Raw genomic sequence first — 16,048 nt, 5'->3', positions numbered from 1 at the left:
GAGCCACCCAGGCACCCCAATTATCATTTCATTTTTAAAAGAAAAGATTTTTTTTTTATCTATTCATGTGAGACACAGACAGAAAGGCAGAGACACAGGCAGAGGGAGAAGGCTCCCCCCACCCCTGATGTGGGAGCCTGATGTGGGACTAGATCCCAGAACCCCGCAGATCTTGACCAGAGCTAAAGGCAGACGCTCCACCACTGAGCCACCCAGGTGCCCCATAATTTCATTTTTTAAAAGGTACTTAGGAAATTGGAAAAGAACTTCGACATAGACATTCTTAACCCTTGGACTGGTGAAACTAATCTGAGGACAGGTGAGACTGCATAAGACAATCACCACAGCACTCAAAGACAAGAACTCCGCACCTCACGTAGCCCCTGTCCCCATTTCACAGACAAGGAAACTGAAGCAAAGTGGAGGCACCTGCCAAGGATTGAAATCCAAGCATCTTTAACTCCACAGACCAAGTGTTCATCTGCCACACCCCAGCATCTTCCAAGAGTTCCCAAACTAGGAGCTTTGAGGTAGGAGGAGGGGGTCCCCATGCTAGCCTCAGGTGACTTCTCTGACTCCCACCTGCTCCTCCCATCGCACTCCACAGGCACATGCAATGTGCAGCTTCCAACATGTATGATATCACTGTATGCATCTTCTCTCCAGGCGAATTCTGAGAAGGCTTTTGGTTTTTTTTTTTTTTAAGATTTATTTATTTACTTATTTATGATAGACAGAGAGAGAGAGAGAGAGAGAGAGAGGCAGAAACACAGGAGGAGGGAGAAGCAGGCTCCATGCCAGGAGCCCGACGTGGGGACTCCATCCCGGGACTCCAGGATCACGCCCTGGGCCAAAGGCAGGCGCTAAACCGCTGAGCCACCCAGGGATCCCCCTGAGAAGGCTTTTGTATATAAACAAAGAAGTTTATAAATTCTGTCCCTTCTCAGGACTAGTGCTACACTTTATAGTTATGTGTATTTCCAGGAACCACAGGACACACCCTTAAGCCATGGCACAAAATATTTTAAATTAAAACACCTACTCCAGAAACTTGAAGTTCCCCCAAATAAATCTCACAGAATCACAAAGTTGGCCAAGTCCCCAGAAGCCTTCTTTTTTTTTTTCCCCCAGAAGCCTTCTAATGGGGAGCACTGGGCAGCCTCCACACCAGCACTCAGACATGTGGTCTTCTTGCTTTTGACCTCAGGCCTCATTTGATGACTTGCGGGTTCCCAGAAGGATTTCACTCCTGATATTAGCCAGAGAGCCCAAACAAACAAGGCCTTGCATTTATAGCCTTTTATCTTCATTTCACTTTAAATAGTTTGTCCTTCTGTGTGTCGGGGGTGGGGGTGGGGGAGCTGTTCCCTCTGAATGGCCATCAAGTGACCTAGGGGCCAGGGAAGCTCTCCGCAAACATGGGGTTCTGTCCTAGGTACCGCATTCACACAGTCCCCTTCTCAATAGTTCAACAGTCACGTTGGAAAGCCTGACTCCAATGGACCCTGACATTGCCTTGCTGTTGGGGAAGGTCATCAGAAAGACGTGACTGCTAATTGATCCGTGAGCTGGACCCCAGCACTTGGAGGCTCATCACCCCCTCCCCTGTCCTGGGAATGTGGGTTCTGCTTGCCTTCCCCACTCCTACTAGAGACTGCTCCAAGGACAGAGCCTTGAGGGAGTGATGTGGCTTTATGAACACCTACATGGTTTATGTGACTGAATCCAGTTAAAGGGCCTCTTTATACACTTTTAAGATTTGGCAGGCGAGTGTAGGAATCCATTAGTCTTGGTGCCGCCCAAGACAAGTCTCAGATGTAAGTTCCCTTGGCTTATTAAAACTGCCACCTGCCAAGCTGGAGCGGCCTGAGTCTTCCGTTTCTCTCTGCCCTCTGAGTACAGAGACCAGTTTCAGATCACACCCGGGAAGTTTCTGGCAGGATTATGAACCCGTACTTGCTGTGTGGCCCTGACCAAGTCTCTTGACTTCTCTGGGCTTCTTATCTCCTCTACAGATGAGAACAAGCCAACTGGACCCAGTGTGAGCAGTGTGAAGCAGGAGCTGGGAAGAGACTGCCCCCACCCAAGAGATTTACAGAAACACAGTCAGGGGTTTTCGCATTTTTCATTCTCATCTCTAAGGCCTCGAGGGGCTCACGTGGCGGGACCCTGGACGAGGGTATTCTCTACTAGTAGTAGTCTCTGCTCTCCACCTTCTTCCGACCTGCCTTTGGTCTCAGAAGCCAACTTCCAGAGACTACAGTCAGGGCACCCTCACCTCCAGCTTTGATTGGGTTTGGCCAATGGAGGACTACAAGAGGAAGAGGTAGGGGTGAGACTCCTGGCACCTCCCCACTCTCCTCTCCATTTCCCTGTGTTCCTGGCAGTGGCAGCCTTTTGCAGATACAGATCTGGTTGGGCGGCCCCTCCTCCTGGACTCCAGCTCCCAGGGGTTTCCATCACAAAGTTCCTTTTACCTTATCTCTCCAGGGGACGGGCGTTAAAAAGACTTCTTGCCATTGTCAGCCACTGTCAGGCACCAGGGACCTCACACCTCTTATCAGTTCCCTTGACCCTGCAAACACCTCTGCAGACTGTCCTTCCATGACCAAACCCTCTGAATGGGCTCTTTCCTGTCATACCTATCTGACGCAGACTCTTACTGGTACCTTTCTTCTGGCATTCAGAATTGGTGTTCTAACCAACCCTGGCTCGGGACAGGTTCCCCTATAAGACCAAGAGGCGAGTTTCAAAGGGACAAAGCAAAGATCTCTTTGTGCCAGGCACTTTGTCTTCCAGCTGCACACACCCTCTCTCATCCTGGGTGCAAATGAGTGAGTGGAAAGTCATCTAATGGTCGGCTACTGGGTGACATGTTTGACCAAACACAATCCTGTTGCTCACCATAATTATCTGTATTTGTGTGTAAGCTGCATTCCTCTGGCCATCTGTCTTATTTTTGGTTGACAGACTTCCAGATTCCCACTCTTTTATTCATGCATAATACACAAATGATTCACAAATGGGAAAGTCAGCAGGGCTCCTTCTACCTCAGTCTCCTCGTCTGTATAAACGGGATAATAATACTGTCAACCTCACAGAGCTGGTGTGAGAATTAAATGAGTAACATCTGTAAGTGTTTAGAACAGCAGGTGCAAAGTATTGTCTAATACTATTATTATACTCTCTCATCTGGTTCCTCTTGGCTCACTTTCCTGAGCTTGTCTGTGGGAAGGGAAGCAGGGGACCTGGGTAGGAATTCCCAAGTCCCCCCACTTTCAATGTTTTCCTCAGCTTTCCCCTCCCCCTCCATACCCCATTGCAGAGTAGATCTCCTTCTTTGCCATCTTTTCTATCCCAAGAAGCTTCTGGAAGGGCAACCAGAGCAAGCTGTGATCCTTATGTGTTCTGCTTTCAGTTCTAGACTGGGGGTTTTCATATGGTGGCCTGGAGAGCCCTAGGGCTCCCAAAAAGCACCCCCCCCCCACACACACACACACCAGACCACAGAAAGTGAGTATCACTCTAGGTCACATCCTTTAGCTTGCTTTTATCTGTTTAAGCTTTCTTTGAAGATTTTGTTTGAACAGAGGCTTCCAGGACTTTAAAAAGTTGGAAATCCCTGTTCTGAGATATTGAAGCCCTAGATCTGGCAACTCTCAGTCTTAATTTCTTGGACTCCAGTGCCAAGGAACTTTCTTTACTTCATTCAAATAATTTGTATTCTTTTCTATTTCTGATGCTCTGTAACAGATACGTGAACAAGCACATCTTTGTGTATTTGTCTGGGATGTCTTTCCCAGGTGCTGAGCATGTTCAGCAAATATTGTCTCCTTAATTCGCAGGCCTCTAGGGAAGATAACTACAGCACTGTTTAACAATAGAAACCTTTGAAGGCACTTGATGTTTACTGGCACCCTACTCAGCCACTGGAATACTTCCAACCTAGGAATCAAAAGACTACTAGGACTCTATCCTGATAAGACTGGGCCAAGCCTGCTCCTAATGGCTGCTAGCAATAAGGGAAGAAGGGTAGCAGAAGCTGTACAGGACTGGCAGGGAATACGTGAAAGGAGCAAAAGCCCTAACCTCCAGATCTTTGCCTGGAATGCCTTTATCCCTGATTGCCACAAGGCTCCCTCTCATTTGGCTCAACTATTATCTCATTAGAACAGCCTTAAGACTAGGGGCACAAGAAGCTCCTACCTTGGGCTCTGAGCTCTCTGGTCGTCTTCTAACCATAATCTTTTCCACCGAGCAAGAAGCCCATGGGCTAAGGGCCCACTCAATTTCCTGCTCCTCATCCCTTATTAGATCATACTGTGGGTATCCAAGACCCTAGAATTCTCTGTCCCTATAGCACTAGGCCAGCTTCTAGAGATTTCATTGGCCTTTCCATCTTCTAGAGGAGCCAAGAAACAGCTATTTGCAGGAGGTGTGAATGAAGCTCAAATGTGCAGACTCAGATATTGTAGGTGTGGGCAGATGGCCCCTTGAAGTATGGGAAAGAGCTGGAGTGCAAAGAATAGGAAGAAGGCCAGGAACCAGTTACCCCTTAAACCACCCCATTCCGGTGTACATCTTGGGGGAGCCCAGGAATTCTAAATTTAAATTTGGCCTTCCAGATTATGATGAAGGTATACTGTCACAATGAAAGGATAGGAATTTTACATACCAGTTTAACTTAGTTTGTAATTTTTAAATGTGTAGACATACGTGGGCCTCCATTTGTACTGTTGACCAAAGCTCTGTAAATATTAGGGGTAGACTCATCCCTGACCACACTATGTAAAATAAAATAGCACTTCTCTTGTCTCTCTATTGTATAGTTCTTCGTAGCATTTGTCACCATCAAATCTACATTTATTTGTATATCATCTCTCTATCCCTAACCCCACTAGAATGTAAGTCAGTGACTGTAGAGTCTTGGTTTGGTTTCCTGTCTTAGCCGCCCCCCCCTTTTTAAAGACTTTATTTATTTGACAGAATGAGAGAGAGAGAGAGAGAGAGAGAGAGAGAGAGAGAGAGAAAGCAGGCGGAGCTGCAGAGGGAGAGGGAGAAGCAGGCCCCACCTGGAGCAGGGAGCCCAAAGTGGGGCCCCATCCCAGGACCTGAGATCATGACCTGAGCCCAAGGCAGAAGTTTAGCCAACTGAGCCATCCAGGCTGCCCTACTATCTTATTCTTAGTACTACCTAGAGCAGTGCCTGGCACAAAGAAACCACTCAGTAAATGTTCAGTGAATAATGAGTCCGGTCTCAGATGGCTTACAGATGAGGCGGGCTAACAGAGAAAACACCCAGGAAAAACATCACGTGTGACAATGCTCTAAGGAACTCTGTCTGTAAAATCACTCCGCCTAGGAGCTACAAAAGGTGACCAGGGAAGATAAACTATTAAACACCTTAGTACGCATGAACACAAAGTTAGTTGTGGGCTTCCTTGTGAGGGGACACCTGAGTGCCCAGGGCTTCGAGTTAGGTGTGGGGGACCTGGGCTGCTGGGAGCCCCACTGGAGGAATCGCTCACAACCTTGGGAGGGCGGCCAGACCCGGGCACCCAGGAAACCTTGATCCCAGCGCAACGGCCACGCCAATCTGGCCCAGCGCAGTGGGGGGGGGGGGCTCCTCATGCACGACTAGGAAGCCCTCAAATATGCTTCCTTGGAGGTCACAGGCCTCAGGGGTGTGGGCACATCTCATCCCTGTGGGGTCAGGAGGATCACAGACTCGGAGACCTTCCCTCTTCTCTTTCACCTGTTTCTAAACTCCCATCTAGCTGCGTGGAGCGGTCTCCAGAACTTTCTTGGTACAGCATGAACCGGTCCAATCTATTCCAACTTACTTCTTTTCCGTTAAATACGGGGCTCGTGAGAAGCCAAATGACCTCCTCGAGTCCCCAGCAGCCACGGGAATACCGGTCCGGGTCTCGGCCGGACGAACGCCCCTCGGATTTGGGGGTGGGGGCTCCTGGGCGGGAGCTGCGCTCCTCGCACCCCTCCCCACCCCCCGCAGCGGGAGGCGGGGACCCGCGGGCGCAGGTCCGCGGGGGCGGGGCCTGGAGGAGGAGGGGCGGAGCCTGGAGGCGGAGGGGGCGGGGCCTGGGGGCGGAGGGGGCGGGCCTGGAGGCAGAGCGGGCGGTAGAGGGGCGGAGTCTGGCGGCGGAGGGGGCGGGGCGGGGCCGGGCAGCGGAGGGGGCGGGGACCGGCTGGCGCAGCTCCGCGGGGCGGGGGCGGAGCCGGGCGGCGGAGGGGGCGGTGCCGGGCGGCGGGGGGGGCGGGGTCCCGAGGCTCCTCCCCGCGACGGACGCCGGCGGAGCGGCGGAGCGGCCGGGCGCCCACTCGTCCGACCCTGGGGCGCGGAGGTGGGCGCCGCGGCGCAGGATGGGCTGGTGCGGCTGCCGCTCGGGGCCGCCGCCGTCGCGGCTGCTGCCGCTGCTGCTGCTGCTGGCGGCGACCGGCGCGGCCCCGCGCTCCGCGCTCTACTCGTCCTCCGACCCGCTGGCGCTGCTGCAGGCGGACACGGTGCGCGGCGCCGTGCTGGGTTCCCGCAGCGCCTGGGCCGTGGAGTTCTTCGCCTCCTGGTGCGGCCACTGCATCGCCTTCGCCCCGACGTGGAAGGCGCTGGCCCACGACGTCAAAGGTGAGAGGCGGGCGGGGGGGGGCCGCGCCTCCCAGGCCGACCCCCTCCCCCTGCCCGCACCGGGCCTCTCCGCGCCCCGTCAGCCTCCGCCGCCCCGTCAGCCTCCGCCCCGCTCTTCCTCCCTGCCCCTCGCGTCCCCCCTCACCCCCGCCTTCTAGCCCTCAGCTCCGTGCTTTGGCCCCCGCGCCTCGCGGTCGCCTCCCTTGGCGGCTGCGGCGCGCTTCTCCCACCGCCGGCCCGGCCCTCACACCTGCTCTGCCCCCTGCCCGCCCTCAGCCGGCCCACTGCCGCGTCCCTGCGCCGGCCTCTGCTGTGGCCTGTGGCAGGCACCTTCCTGCCGGGGTCCGCAGCTGCTCTGGGGTCGGTGCTGAGGAGGAAGGGAGCGGCGCTCGGCCACTTGACCCGGCTGCTGCCACACAGACGTCGTTCTTCAGCTTCACTTTGGAGACGGTCCTCCCGTCTCGGTTCTAGGCCTCTCCTGACCTGCGGCCTCCAGCTCCTGGGCCACATGCTCCCCCTTGCCCCTGTCAGACCCATGAACCCAGATGCGCGACCGAAGGCAGCCTCTTGGTGTGTGGCCCTTGCTGCATGCTCCATGCTCCTGGCCACCGGCCTGACCGCCAGCAGCATATTCCCTCGATTCCAAGAGCCCCTCCGTTGTGAGACGTGCCACTCGTTTACTAACGGTCTGAGGGGGTAAAGAGAGAACGAGGCCGCTAAATGTATTGAGATTTTTGTACTCTATTACAGAAATGGTAAACTTTTTTTTAAAAAAAAAACACTTAAGATCTGAACTGAAAAAATATGGTAATAGGAGTAATGTTTACAAACGCTCACTCTGTGCCTGACACCTTCCTGGGTAAGTACATGACTCCATTATCCCAGAGTTTCCTTTCCAGAATTTAAGGATCTCTGTGGTGTCACAGGGCTGCCTAGCCCAGATAGTGGGTGTTTGGTGGGTGTGGTGGTAGTGATTTGCTTCTGATTTGCTGCCTCCGAATGGAGCTACTTCCTGGTTGTGGTGTTAGGGCCCTAGCTCGGCTCCTGGCTGGGAATGATCACTGAATGAGAACTGTGGGCATCTGAGGGAACAGGCCTCTCTCTAGAGAGAGAACTGGAACCGTTGTTTCCATGCTGTGCTGTTGGCATTTTTTAAAGCTTTCATTATTATTATTATTATTATTATTATTATTAATTATTACTCATTTGAGAGAGAGAGAGAGAAAGCACAAACCAGGAGAGGGTTACAGGGGGAGGGGGAGAAGCACACTACCTGCCAAGCAGGAAACCTGACATGGGGTTCAGATATTGACCTGAGGATCATGGGACCCCAGGATCACGACCTGAGCTGAAGGCAGACATCTAACCTACTAAGGCACCCAGGCACCCCTGGTATTTCTTGCTCATCTCAACCATTCGTGATAGAGTAGTGCATTTGTAGCTGTTGGTTTTCAAACTCAGGCTTCCCCTGAGCAGCTTGCATAGTGGTTACTGAAGTGGCCAGATGGAAAGATGTGTACATCTGTTAGCCATATGGAACGTTATTTTTAACAAAACCAATAAACTGTTTTTACCTCCAGTATACATGTAGGCACTTGTCAGCATGCCTCTCTGGTCCCATCACCTGAATGTGCCATTTCTCAGCAGCTCTTCACACTGTTTCAGTGATGTCAACACATCTAGTCAGGGCAAGAGGAAGCAAGAGTGCTGAACATGGAACAGGAACACCTGAGGGGACATTAGTGTTCAGGGGACCTTGTGGGCCTGAAAAATCATAAAAACCCCCAGATCAGTTTCTACCTTGAGGCTATGAGAGGTCTTGAAGGGCTGCTGATGAGCTCAATCTAGAAGATTCTTCTATCTTAAGAATGCTGGAGGGAAGGTTTAGGTTCCAGCTGACTCATGTGTTTGGCCTTCTGCAACCCACAGTTTTCCAAAGAGTTGCATAGCCAGACACTGACCCAGCTCACTCCTGGCTGAGGGCTGCCCCTTCCAAAAGGGGTCTTTTTCTAGTGCATGGGGTGACAGACTTCCCCTAAAAACTGCAAATGGAAGCTTCATCTCAGGAAGGACAGGGGAAGCATCAAAATCTGTGGAGATGAACCACAGCCAATGGGAAGTAGGAAATTTAGGTGGGGAGCAGAGGTCTCCCATGAGCCACTGGGATGGGTCAGTCTCCTTAACAAGATCGTGTTGGGGGAGAGCGCTGGCCAAATCTGGTGTCAGCCTGCAGTGATAAGAATGCCCCCACTCCATTCCAAGGATGAGGCCCCGCTGAGAACCAGGGTTGTTCTCACATCATCTCTGTTTTATTGAGGTTCGAGGCTCCTTGGCTCCAAAATGGCTGTGGGCCTGCAGAGGGCTTGAACATCATCTGGGGCCTGTGGGAGTGTGGCTCCTGCCTTCTGCCAATGCTGTATCTGGGGTAGGAGCAGTGAGAGTGTAGAAGGTCATGAGGGGAGAGAAAAATTTTTGCAACCCTGCCCAGCTGGCCTCAGGCATTTAATCGGACTGGCTAAGGCTCATTTATTCAGTGATTTGTGGGATGGGTTCTCCAGGGCAGTTGTTGCCATGGGCCAGGGCACTGGCTTCTAAAGATCTGGTTCATCCCTTTCTATTCCAGGACGGCTCTCACTGTGTCGCCATATGTTTGGGAAATTGATTGTGTTCCTTTTAGATCTTCATTAGTCTTCACTGGCTAATCAATCCGTAAATATTTGTTAAGTGACCTCTGTGTGCAAAACCTTGTTTACATTGCAGTTTGGGAAATGAGCTACACATAGCAGAAAAATTGGCAACAGTAAGAGGCTGTGTTTGAAAAAGGCCAAAGGAGTGGCTCACCCATTTCTTGTAGGAACTCAGGGAAGGGGACAGTCACAGAGGGCTAAGCTGGTCACCAGGCCTTAATTTAAGCAGTTATTGGTCACACACTTGCTTAATGCACTTTGCTAAGGGCCTTTACAGGTTCCTATTACTGGTGTGTATATGTATACACACACACACACACACACACACATATGTTATATATAACCATTATGAGAAAATATCTGAGGAATCAATTGTTCTTTGTTTTTAACAGATAAGTAACTTGCCCAAGATTGTACAGATGCTGGGCGAGGTTCCTGAACCCATCTCTTTCTCTCTAGACCATAGGCAGGTGGAGAGATGGGTGACACTCTGGGTGACAAAGTGGTCTCTGCAAAGCCACGGAGATGACATAAGGCATGGATGTTTGAGTGACACTGACTGGTGTTGGTTTGCCTTCTTTTCTTTTCCACGGGTGTAGACCGCCTCTCTTGTACCCCTGTGATGCCTTAGCGCAGAGCCTGGCACAGGGTAGGATCCCACTGAATATTCACGCAGGCCAATGGCATGAGCCTCACAAGATTCCAAATGAGAATATAGTGACCAAACCTTTTGCTGGTGCTGTGGCTCTTCTGGACTCAGACCTGGGGTGTCAGCCAGGTGTGAAGGCTAGGGATGGCATTTTGTCTATCCCGTGACCTCACTGCCCAGAAGTCTGCAACAAGGAGGAAGGGATGCGGTGGTGACAGCGTGGCACAGGTGGGCTAATTCCCCATCAGGAGGTCTCCTGGAGACTTGGATGGGGGTCTGGTTCTGACCACTCGACTTGAGTGGCTCTTGGTACTTTGGGTGAGTCTGGCCTCTGTCTTTTTTTTTTTTTTTTATGATAGAATGAGAGAGAGGTAGAGACACAGGAGGAGGGAGAAGCAGGCTCCATGCTGGGAGCCTGACGTGGGACTCGATCCCAGGACTCCAGGATTGCGCCCTGGGCCAAAGGTAGGCGCTAAACCACTGAGCCACCCAGGTTCCCCCTGGCCTTTGTCTTAATAGGAGCCTGATTAACATTCAGAGGACTCATGGTCATTTTTCTTGTGGAGAGTTGTTTGCCATCCAGCACTTGAACAGTTGTTCGAACTGGAAAGGGCAGGAGATACCATCTATCCTGGTCCCCGTTTGACCCACAAGGCCCAGAAAGAAGACATATGGTGCTTTGGGCAGTTAGAGCTATACGCAAGTCACACAACTTGCTCTGGGTCCATGCCCCTTCCTGGACTGGTGAGTGGGGGTGGGGATACTGCCTGTGTCTCCAGATGGAGCCCATGACCCCCCCTCACTACATGTGCCTCCACTCGCCACCCCAGAGACCATAGCTACCCCAGTTATGCTTGTGTCCACACCCTTCCCCTCTCTGTTTGCTCATTTACTCCGTTGTTAGTAGAGAAATCACTTTGCCAGGGCAGTAATTGCACCAGGAGACATTCTCCCCAAGAGTCGGGCTGGACTGATACTGCTAATGTTAAGTGTTGCACCTGCACATTGTGGTGTTTTAAGTCACCTGACACTTAAAAAGCCTCCCTCACCCAGTCCTCTTCTTTGACAGCAGTGCACTTTACCTAAATGCAGCTTTGCATTACCAGTGGGCACCCAGATAAGGGTCCTCTTTATTCCTCCTACGGTTACTAGAATGATGAATGGTCAGGCCCGTGGTGATTAGAATCAAACCAGATCTTTATATGTCATTATGGCTCATTAAGGTATTGACATTGATACTCCTGAGAAACATTGCTTAGCCAAGACTCTTAGCACCTGACTGGCCTCAGCCTCCTCCTCCTCCTCCCCCTGGGGCTGGAGCAGGTAAGAGGAGGCAACGGTTCCATTTCATGGAGGGACATGGAATCAAGGTATAAATATAAGGTATAAAGAAGTCAAAGACCTGCCCAGAAGCAAGGGGCTGGCCCCACCTTTCCTCCTGGTTTACGAAGGGCCCCCTCCACCCCACCGTCTCTGGCTTTCCTGGTTGGACAGCCAGGAGAGCAGCTCTGTCTTCTGTCTTGGGCCCCCTTGAGACTAGAGGAGAGACTCAAATTCTAGGTTCAGATCCCAGATTTACCTTTGATTCATGTGTACCTTGGGCATGGTTCTCGGATCCTTCTTTTACAGTGGGGAAAAGTTCTGGAGATAATAATTCCTGTCTTTCTTCCGAGGGTAGTTGCAGGTTGAAGGAGATAAGGGCAACAGACCCTTTGTAAACTCTCTGTACGCATGACACATCATCTAAGAGCCAAGCCTGTGGCAGTGACTGGGTGCTTGAGTTCGAGAATCATATGGTGTTTGAGGACAGCATGGTTTTTACCATTCTCTCTTTCATGGGGAAGGTGGTGATCAGAGCAAAGAGCGAAAATAGAGGGGTAATTCTGCCTCTGGTGAGGCAGAGGGGGAAGAGAAGTGGGTTTGAGTCTGGTAGCCCTCGAACAACTTGGCGGCTTCAGTTGCTTTTTGTAAAGTAGGGGGAATGGTGTCCCCCTCCAGGGCCAGCAGCCGAGAGAGGTCATCTAGGGTGTCCCCATTGAGCGCCAACTGTCTCTTCTGTCCCCTACCTGTTCCTTCAGCCTTTATGTGCCAAGGGCAGCAGGCACTGACTCCAGCCCAAGGGATGGCCTCCTGCACTCTTGGAGAGGAGAGTCCTTGGTCACCCCACCACGTGGCTTTGTGAGACTCCTTGCCAGCAGCCCTCACTGGTGGAAGGAAAAGAAATTGCTCTGTTCCATGCTTGTGTCTCATTGATTTAATCTTATGAGAGTATCCAAGTCTCCTCTGTGGGTCTCACCACACAAAGTGACCAGAGCCCGAGATGTGTAATAGAAGGAACAAAGCCTAGAGTGTGTCAAATGGTAGAAGGGGGTGACCTGTGCTTCCCTCTCTCCCCTGGGCCTCCCCTGGGCAGGGAGGAGGGCACAGAAGGGCGGCCTGAGGTGCTCTTGTCTGTGTTCCAGGGCAAACCCTGTACCTGGGCAGCTCTGGTCGTGGGCATTACCTTCACCCCTGGCTTGGGCCTGCTAGGCTGAGGCAGAGCTGAGAGTCGCTGTCCTGGCACTGGGGCTGCTGAGAGCCAGGCCCTGGCCCATGTGACGCAGTCAGTGGTCACCAGAGCACCTATTGTGTGCTGCACAGCAGGGAAGCCAGGCAGTGAGGATGCAGGAGGCACTTGGGGGTGGACAGGCTCGTAACTGTGGAGGAGCTGCGAGCAGGGCCCTGGGCTTGTTGCTCACACGGGGCCCCGTCAGCTGACCAACAAGCTTCCACTCAAGCTTCCCTTTCTGGCAAAGCTCGTGCTCAGTCCCCAGGGCTGGTCACCCCCGTGTCCTCACCCCGGTTGGGCTCTGTGCCACGTGGCAGGCATCTATCCATCACCACCTCATGGTGTGTGTGGCTTCACATGCAGGAAGCTGGCCTTCCAGCTGAAGCGGCCTTGCTGTAACATGGAACTTCCGTAGCTACCAGAGGGGCACCTGGGCCAGAATCAGAGCCCCGGCGGCCTGTGCAGTAGGGAAGTCTGTTTTCTGTTTCACAGATCTTGGGCCATGGCCCAGAATGGTGCCATTAATTTCTTCTGCCAGAGTTAAAGCAGAGGGAGGCCTGGGGCCTATGGCAGGAGCGGAGTGCCCAGGCAGCTCAGGAAGCTTTTCATCTCCTTCCAGACTCTGGCCTCAGGGCTCCTTTCCCTGCAGTTACTAGATTCCAGGTGCCTATGCCTTCTTCCCTGGGCTTCCTGCTTCCATCTCCAGCAGGGGAGCCAGTCCTCAGCACTCTGTGCGCCACCCATGCAAGCTGGGCTGACTGCCAGGACCTCTGGCTGCAGAGGTCTTCACCAAGCATCCACTGGGGAGTTCTAAACATCCTGAGGCATGCTAATCGCTCTTCTGGAGCCCAGCAGGGACAGAAGCCATGTCAGGGTTTCTCCCCAGGGGTTCAAGCCCATCTCACATCTCTCTCCAGCCCCTGTGGCCTCCCCCACTGTGGAATAATGGAGGAGCACAGATACCATTAGAGGACAGCACTGCTTGTGCTATTTGGCCATGTCCTGAGCACAGACTGAGTACAGAATGACCAGGCTATCTCAGAGAACCTTCCTGAGCAAGGGGATGGATGACCTTTCTCATGAGAACCTTGGGGGCACTGGTATGGGTGGAGTATTACCTGGGGGGAGGTGAGCAGACAGGTGCCAGCCCCTCTTACTTACCTAATTGTTTTTCTTTTCCTTTTAGACTGGAGGCCGGCACTGAACCTTGCTGCCCTGGACTGTGCTGATGAGACCAACAATGCAGTCTGCAGGGACTTCAACATCCCTGGCTTCCCAACCGTGAGGGTACGTGAAAGGGAGAGGAGAGCAGGTGTGGGGCTGGCAGGTGTGGTGTTGCCAGTTGCCCCATGCTTCCCTGGCATCGGAGCTCCATGGGGTCCTCTGATGTTTCTGGGCTTGATCTGCTTAAATCACAGCCCCTGGAGCATTGCCCCTGTGTTTGATGAGACACCTGTTGTAGAGGCAGAAGGAGGGTGTGCATTGGGAGGTTCATTTGGCCTGGCATGTTCTGCCCTTTATAAGGGAAGGGGCTGTGGCAGGGGAGGGTACTTGTGATGGGCTGATTTGAGCTGTGAGGTGGCTGTCACCTGGGGTCATGAGAACCGCAGCTCCTAAGGGCCTCTTTCCAATTCCTCTCACTCCTGACCTCCCAGCCGTAGAGGTCTCTAACCCTATAAAACCCACTTCAGGCTCTGAGCCTGTGGTCAGGATCAGATTCAGGGGGGCCTGATGATCTTCCAGAAAATACCAGCAGGCTTCATCCTCATCCGGCAAGTGCCTTGAGACCAAGTAGCTCAGAAGTGACCTGTCAGGGTAGCCTCACCCCGTGGTCAAATGCCGATGCCTCGGGCAGCAGGGATCCCCGTCGCGGGAGTCATCACACCCAGCACATGAAGGCTCCATCACCCCAGCTCTCCAGTGAGGCCTTGCCTGACACCCTGCCCACTGTGGGGCATCAACAGCTTAATTAACATCTGAACAACTTCCAAGACTCTCAAGTAGGAGGCCCTGGAAAGCCCAGAGTAACAGGGCCATGCAGTTATACTTAGTGCCCTCCCCAGGGCTCAAACCCAGCTGTAATCCAATTAGCTTGCTTCCAAATTAAAGAATCAGAATCTCTCTCCTTACCTCCAGGTACAATTAGCCTCCTTCTACCAGAATGACATCTAGAAAAACATTTCCTCTGTAACCACGAAGAACGATCAGGAAAGGCCTCTGAAAGCTAAAATGCCAAGCACTGTCCCCTGAACAAGATATGAGTTCAGGGGCCTCAGGTTCCATGCAGAACCACAAGCCATATCTCAGCCTAATTACTCCAAGAGAATTTTTCTGGAAAGCAAGGCTCTACACTCCAGCAAGAATGCCCCGCTCGAACTCCATGTGACCTTTCTGTTCCTCACACCCAGTGAAATCCTGCTGGGTTCAAGGTTCCCACAGCCCCAGAGAGCTCCCTCCTACATTCTTGTTGCCACGTGGGTCAGGCCCAGACCCCAAGTTTAGCTGAGGCCAGACTGGTCCAGGGAACAGCTCCTGCTATATCATTTAAAGGTGGCAGTAGTGGGATTGCTTATCAATCATTCCTTTCAAGTAAAAGACGTCCCCGGCAGGGCCATTGTTTTATCCACATCCCGAAACATGTAACTGAAAATATTTAAAATTACTATCCAGGGGAGGACAGGGATCTCTGTTGCTTTTATGAGCCAGGGTGAGTAGCCCTGTGTGGGAAGTTGTGGGAAGACTGGCGTGCCTGGAAGAGCCAGTGATGACTGGCCATGGGGTTTCAGTCCCTGGGAACGGGATTGGCATTGGTGCCAGGTCAAGGTTAGGACATCCTGGGGATGGGGATGGTGGCGGTGGGTTCAGTGGGACCTGGCACCCGAGGCTTTGTATTTCTTCCTGGGAGTGGCCGGGGCTTGGTGGTTATGAGGGAGGTGGCTCAGGCAGTCCGGAGGTCCCGAAGCTCCCAGTGCCTACCCAAGTCATGCAGCACACGCAGCCTGAATGCCTCAAGTGATTAATCATCTCCTGCACCGCCCAGCTGGCTGTGGGAGGAGAGCTGGGAGGGCCCCGAGCTGGTCGTCTTGACCTTCCCCAGCCTCCACACCGGCTGGGCCCAGCAGTTTAGTTTCAGCAAGGAGAGGCCCTCAGTGAGCTGTCCTCAGGACTCTAGCCCAGGGGGCAAGTAGTCCTAGCTCCCACTGGGTCTCTGCTCTAATGCCCAACACAACTGGCTTATCAAACATTTTTACTATGACTCGTGTTACAATATATTCATTTTACAGTGAGATCCAGAAGTTGGTTTGTATGTGATCACTAAAACAAAAGTGTCCTCAAACAATATTTATTCTTCCTAAATGCAGTACATGCTGCTATTTTCTGTTCCATATATTTTTTAAAAACTATTTCTTTTCCCACTTATTTATTTTTTAAAATACTAGCTGTTACCTCTAAATCGTTACAGCTTACTACTACTACTACTATTACTACTATTCTTTTTCTTTTTTAAGATTTATTTATTTATT

General features: G+C 52.2%; 1 protein-coding gene across 1 annotated transcript in view; it reads left to right on the top strand.

Annotated features, from left to right (window-relative positions):
- Positions 1 to 6,266: 6,266 nt before the first annotated feature.
- Positions 6,267 to 16,048, top strand: part of QSOX1 (quiescin sulfhydryl oxidase 1) — a 35,466-nt gene continuing 25,684 nt past the window's right edge. The window contains exons 1-2 of the mRNA XM_041756222.1: positions 6,267 to 6,640; positions 13,711 to 13,811. Coding sequence (XP_041612156.1) covers positions 6,382 to 6,640; positions 13,711 to 13,811 — 360 coding nt within the window. The 5' untranslated portion in view covers positions 6,267 to 6,381. The remainder of the gene's footprint in view (positions 6,641 to 13,710; positions 13,812 to 16,048) is intronic.

Source organism: Vulpes lagopus, chromosome 1, assembly GCF_018345385.1.
Source record: "Vulpes lagopus strain Blue_001 chromosome 1, ASM1834538v1, whole genome shotgun sequence".
Taxonomy (NCBI): domain Eukaryota; kingdom Metazoa; phylum Chordata; class Mammalia; order Carnivora; family Canidae; genus Vulpes; species Vulpes lagopus.
This window is presented reverse-complemented; position numbering and strand designations above follow the sequence as displayed.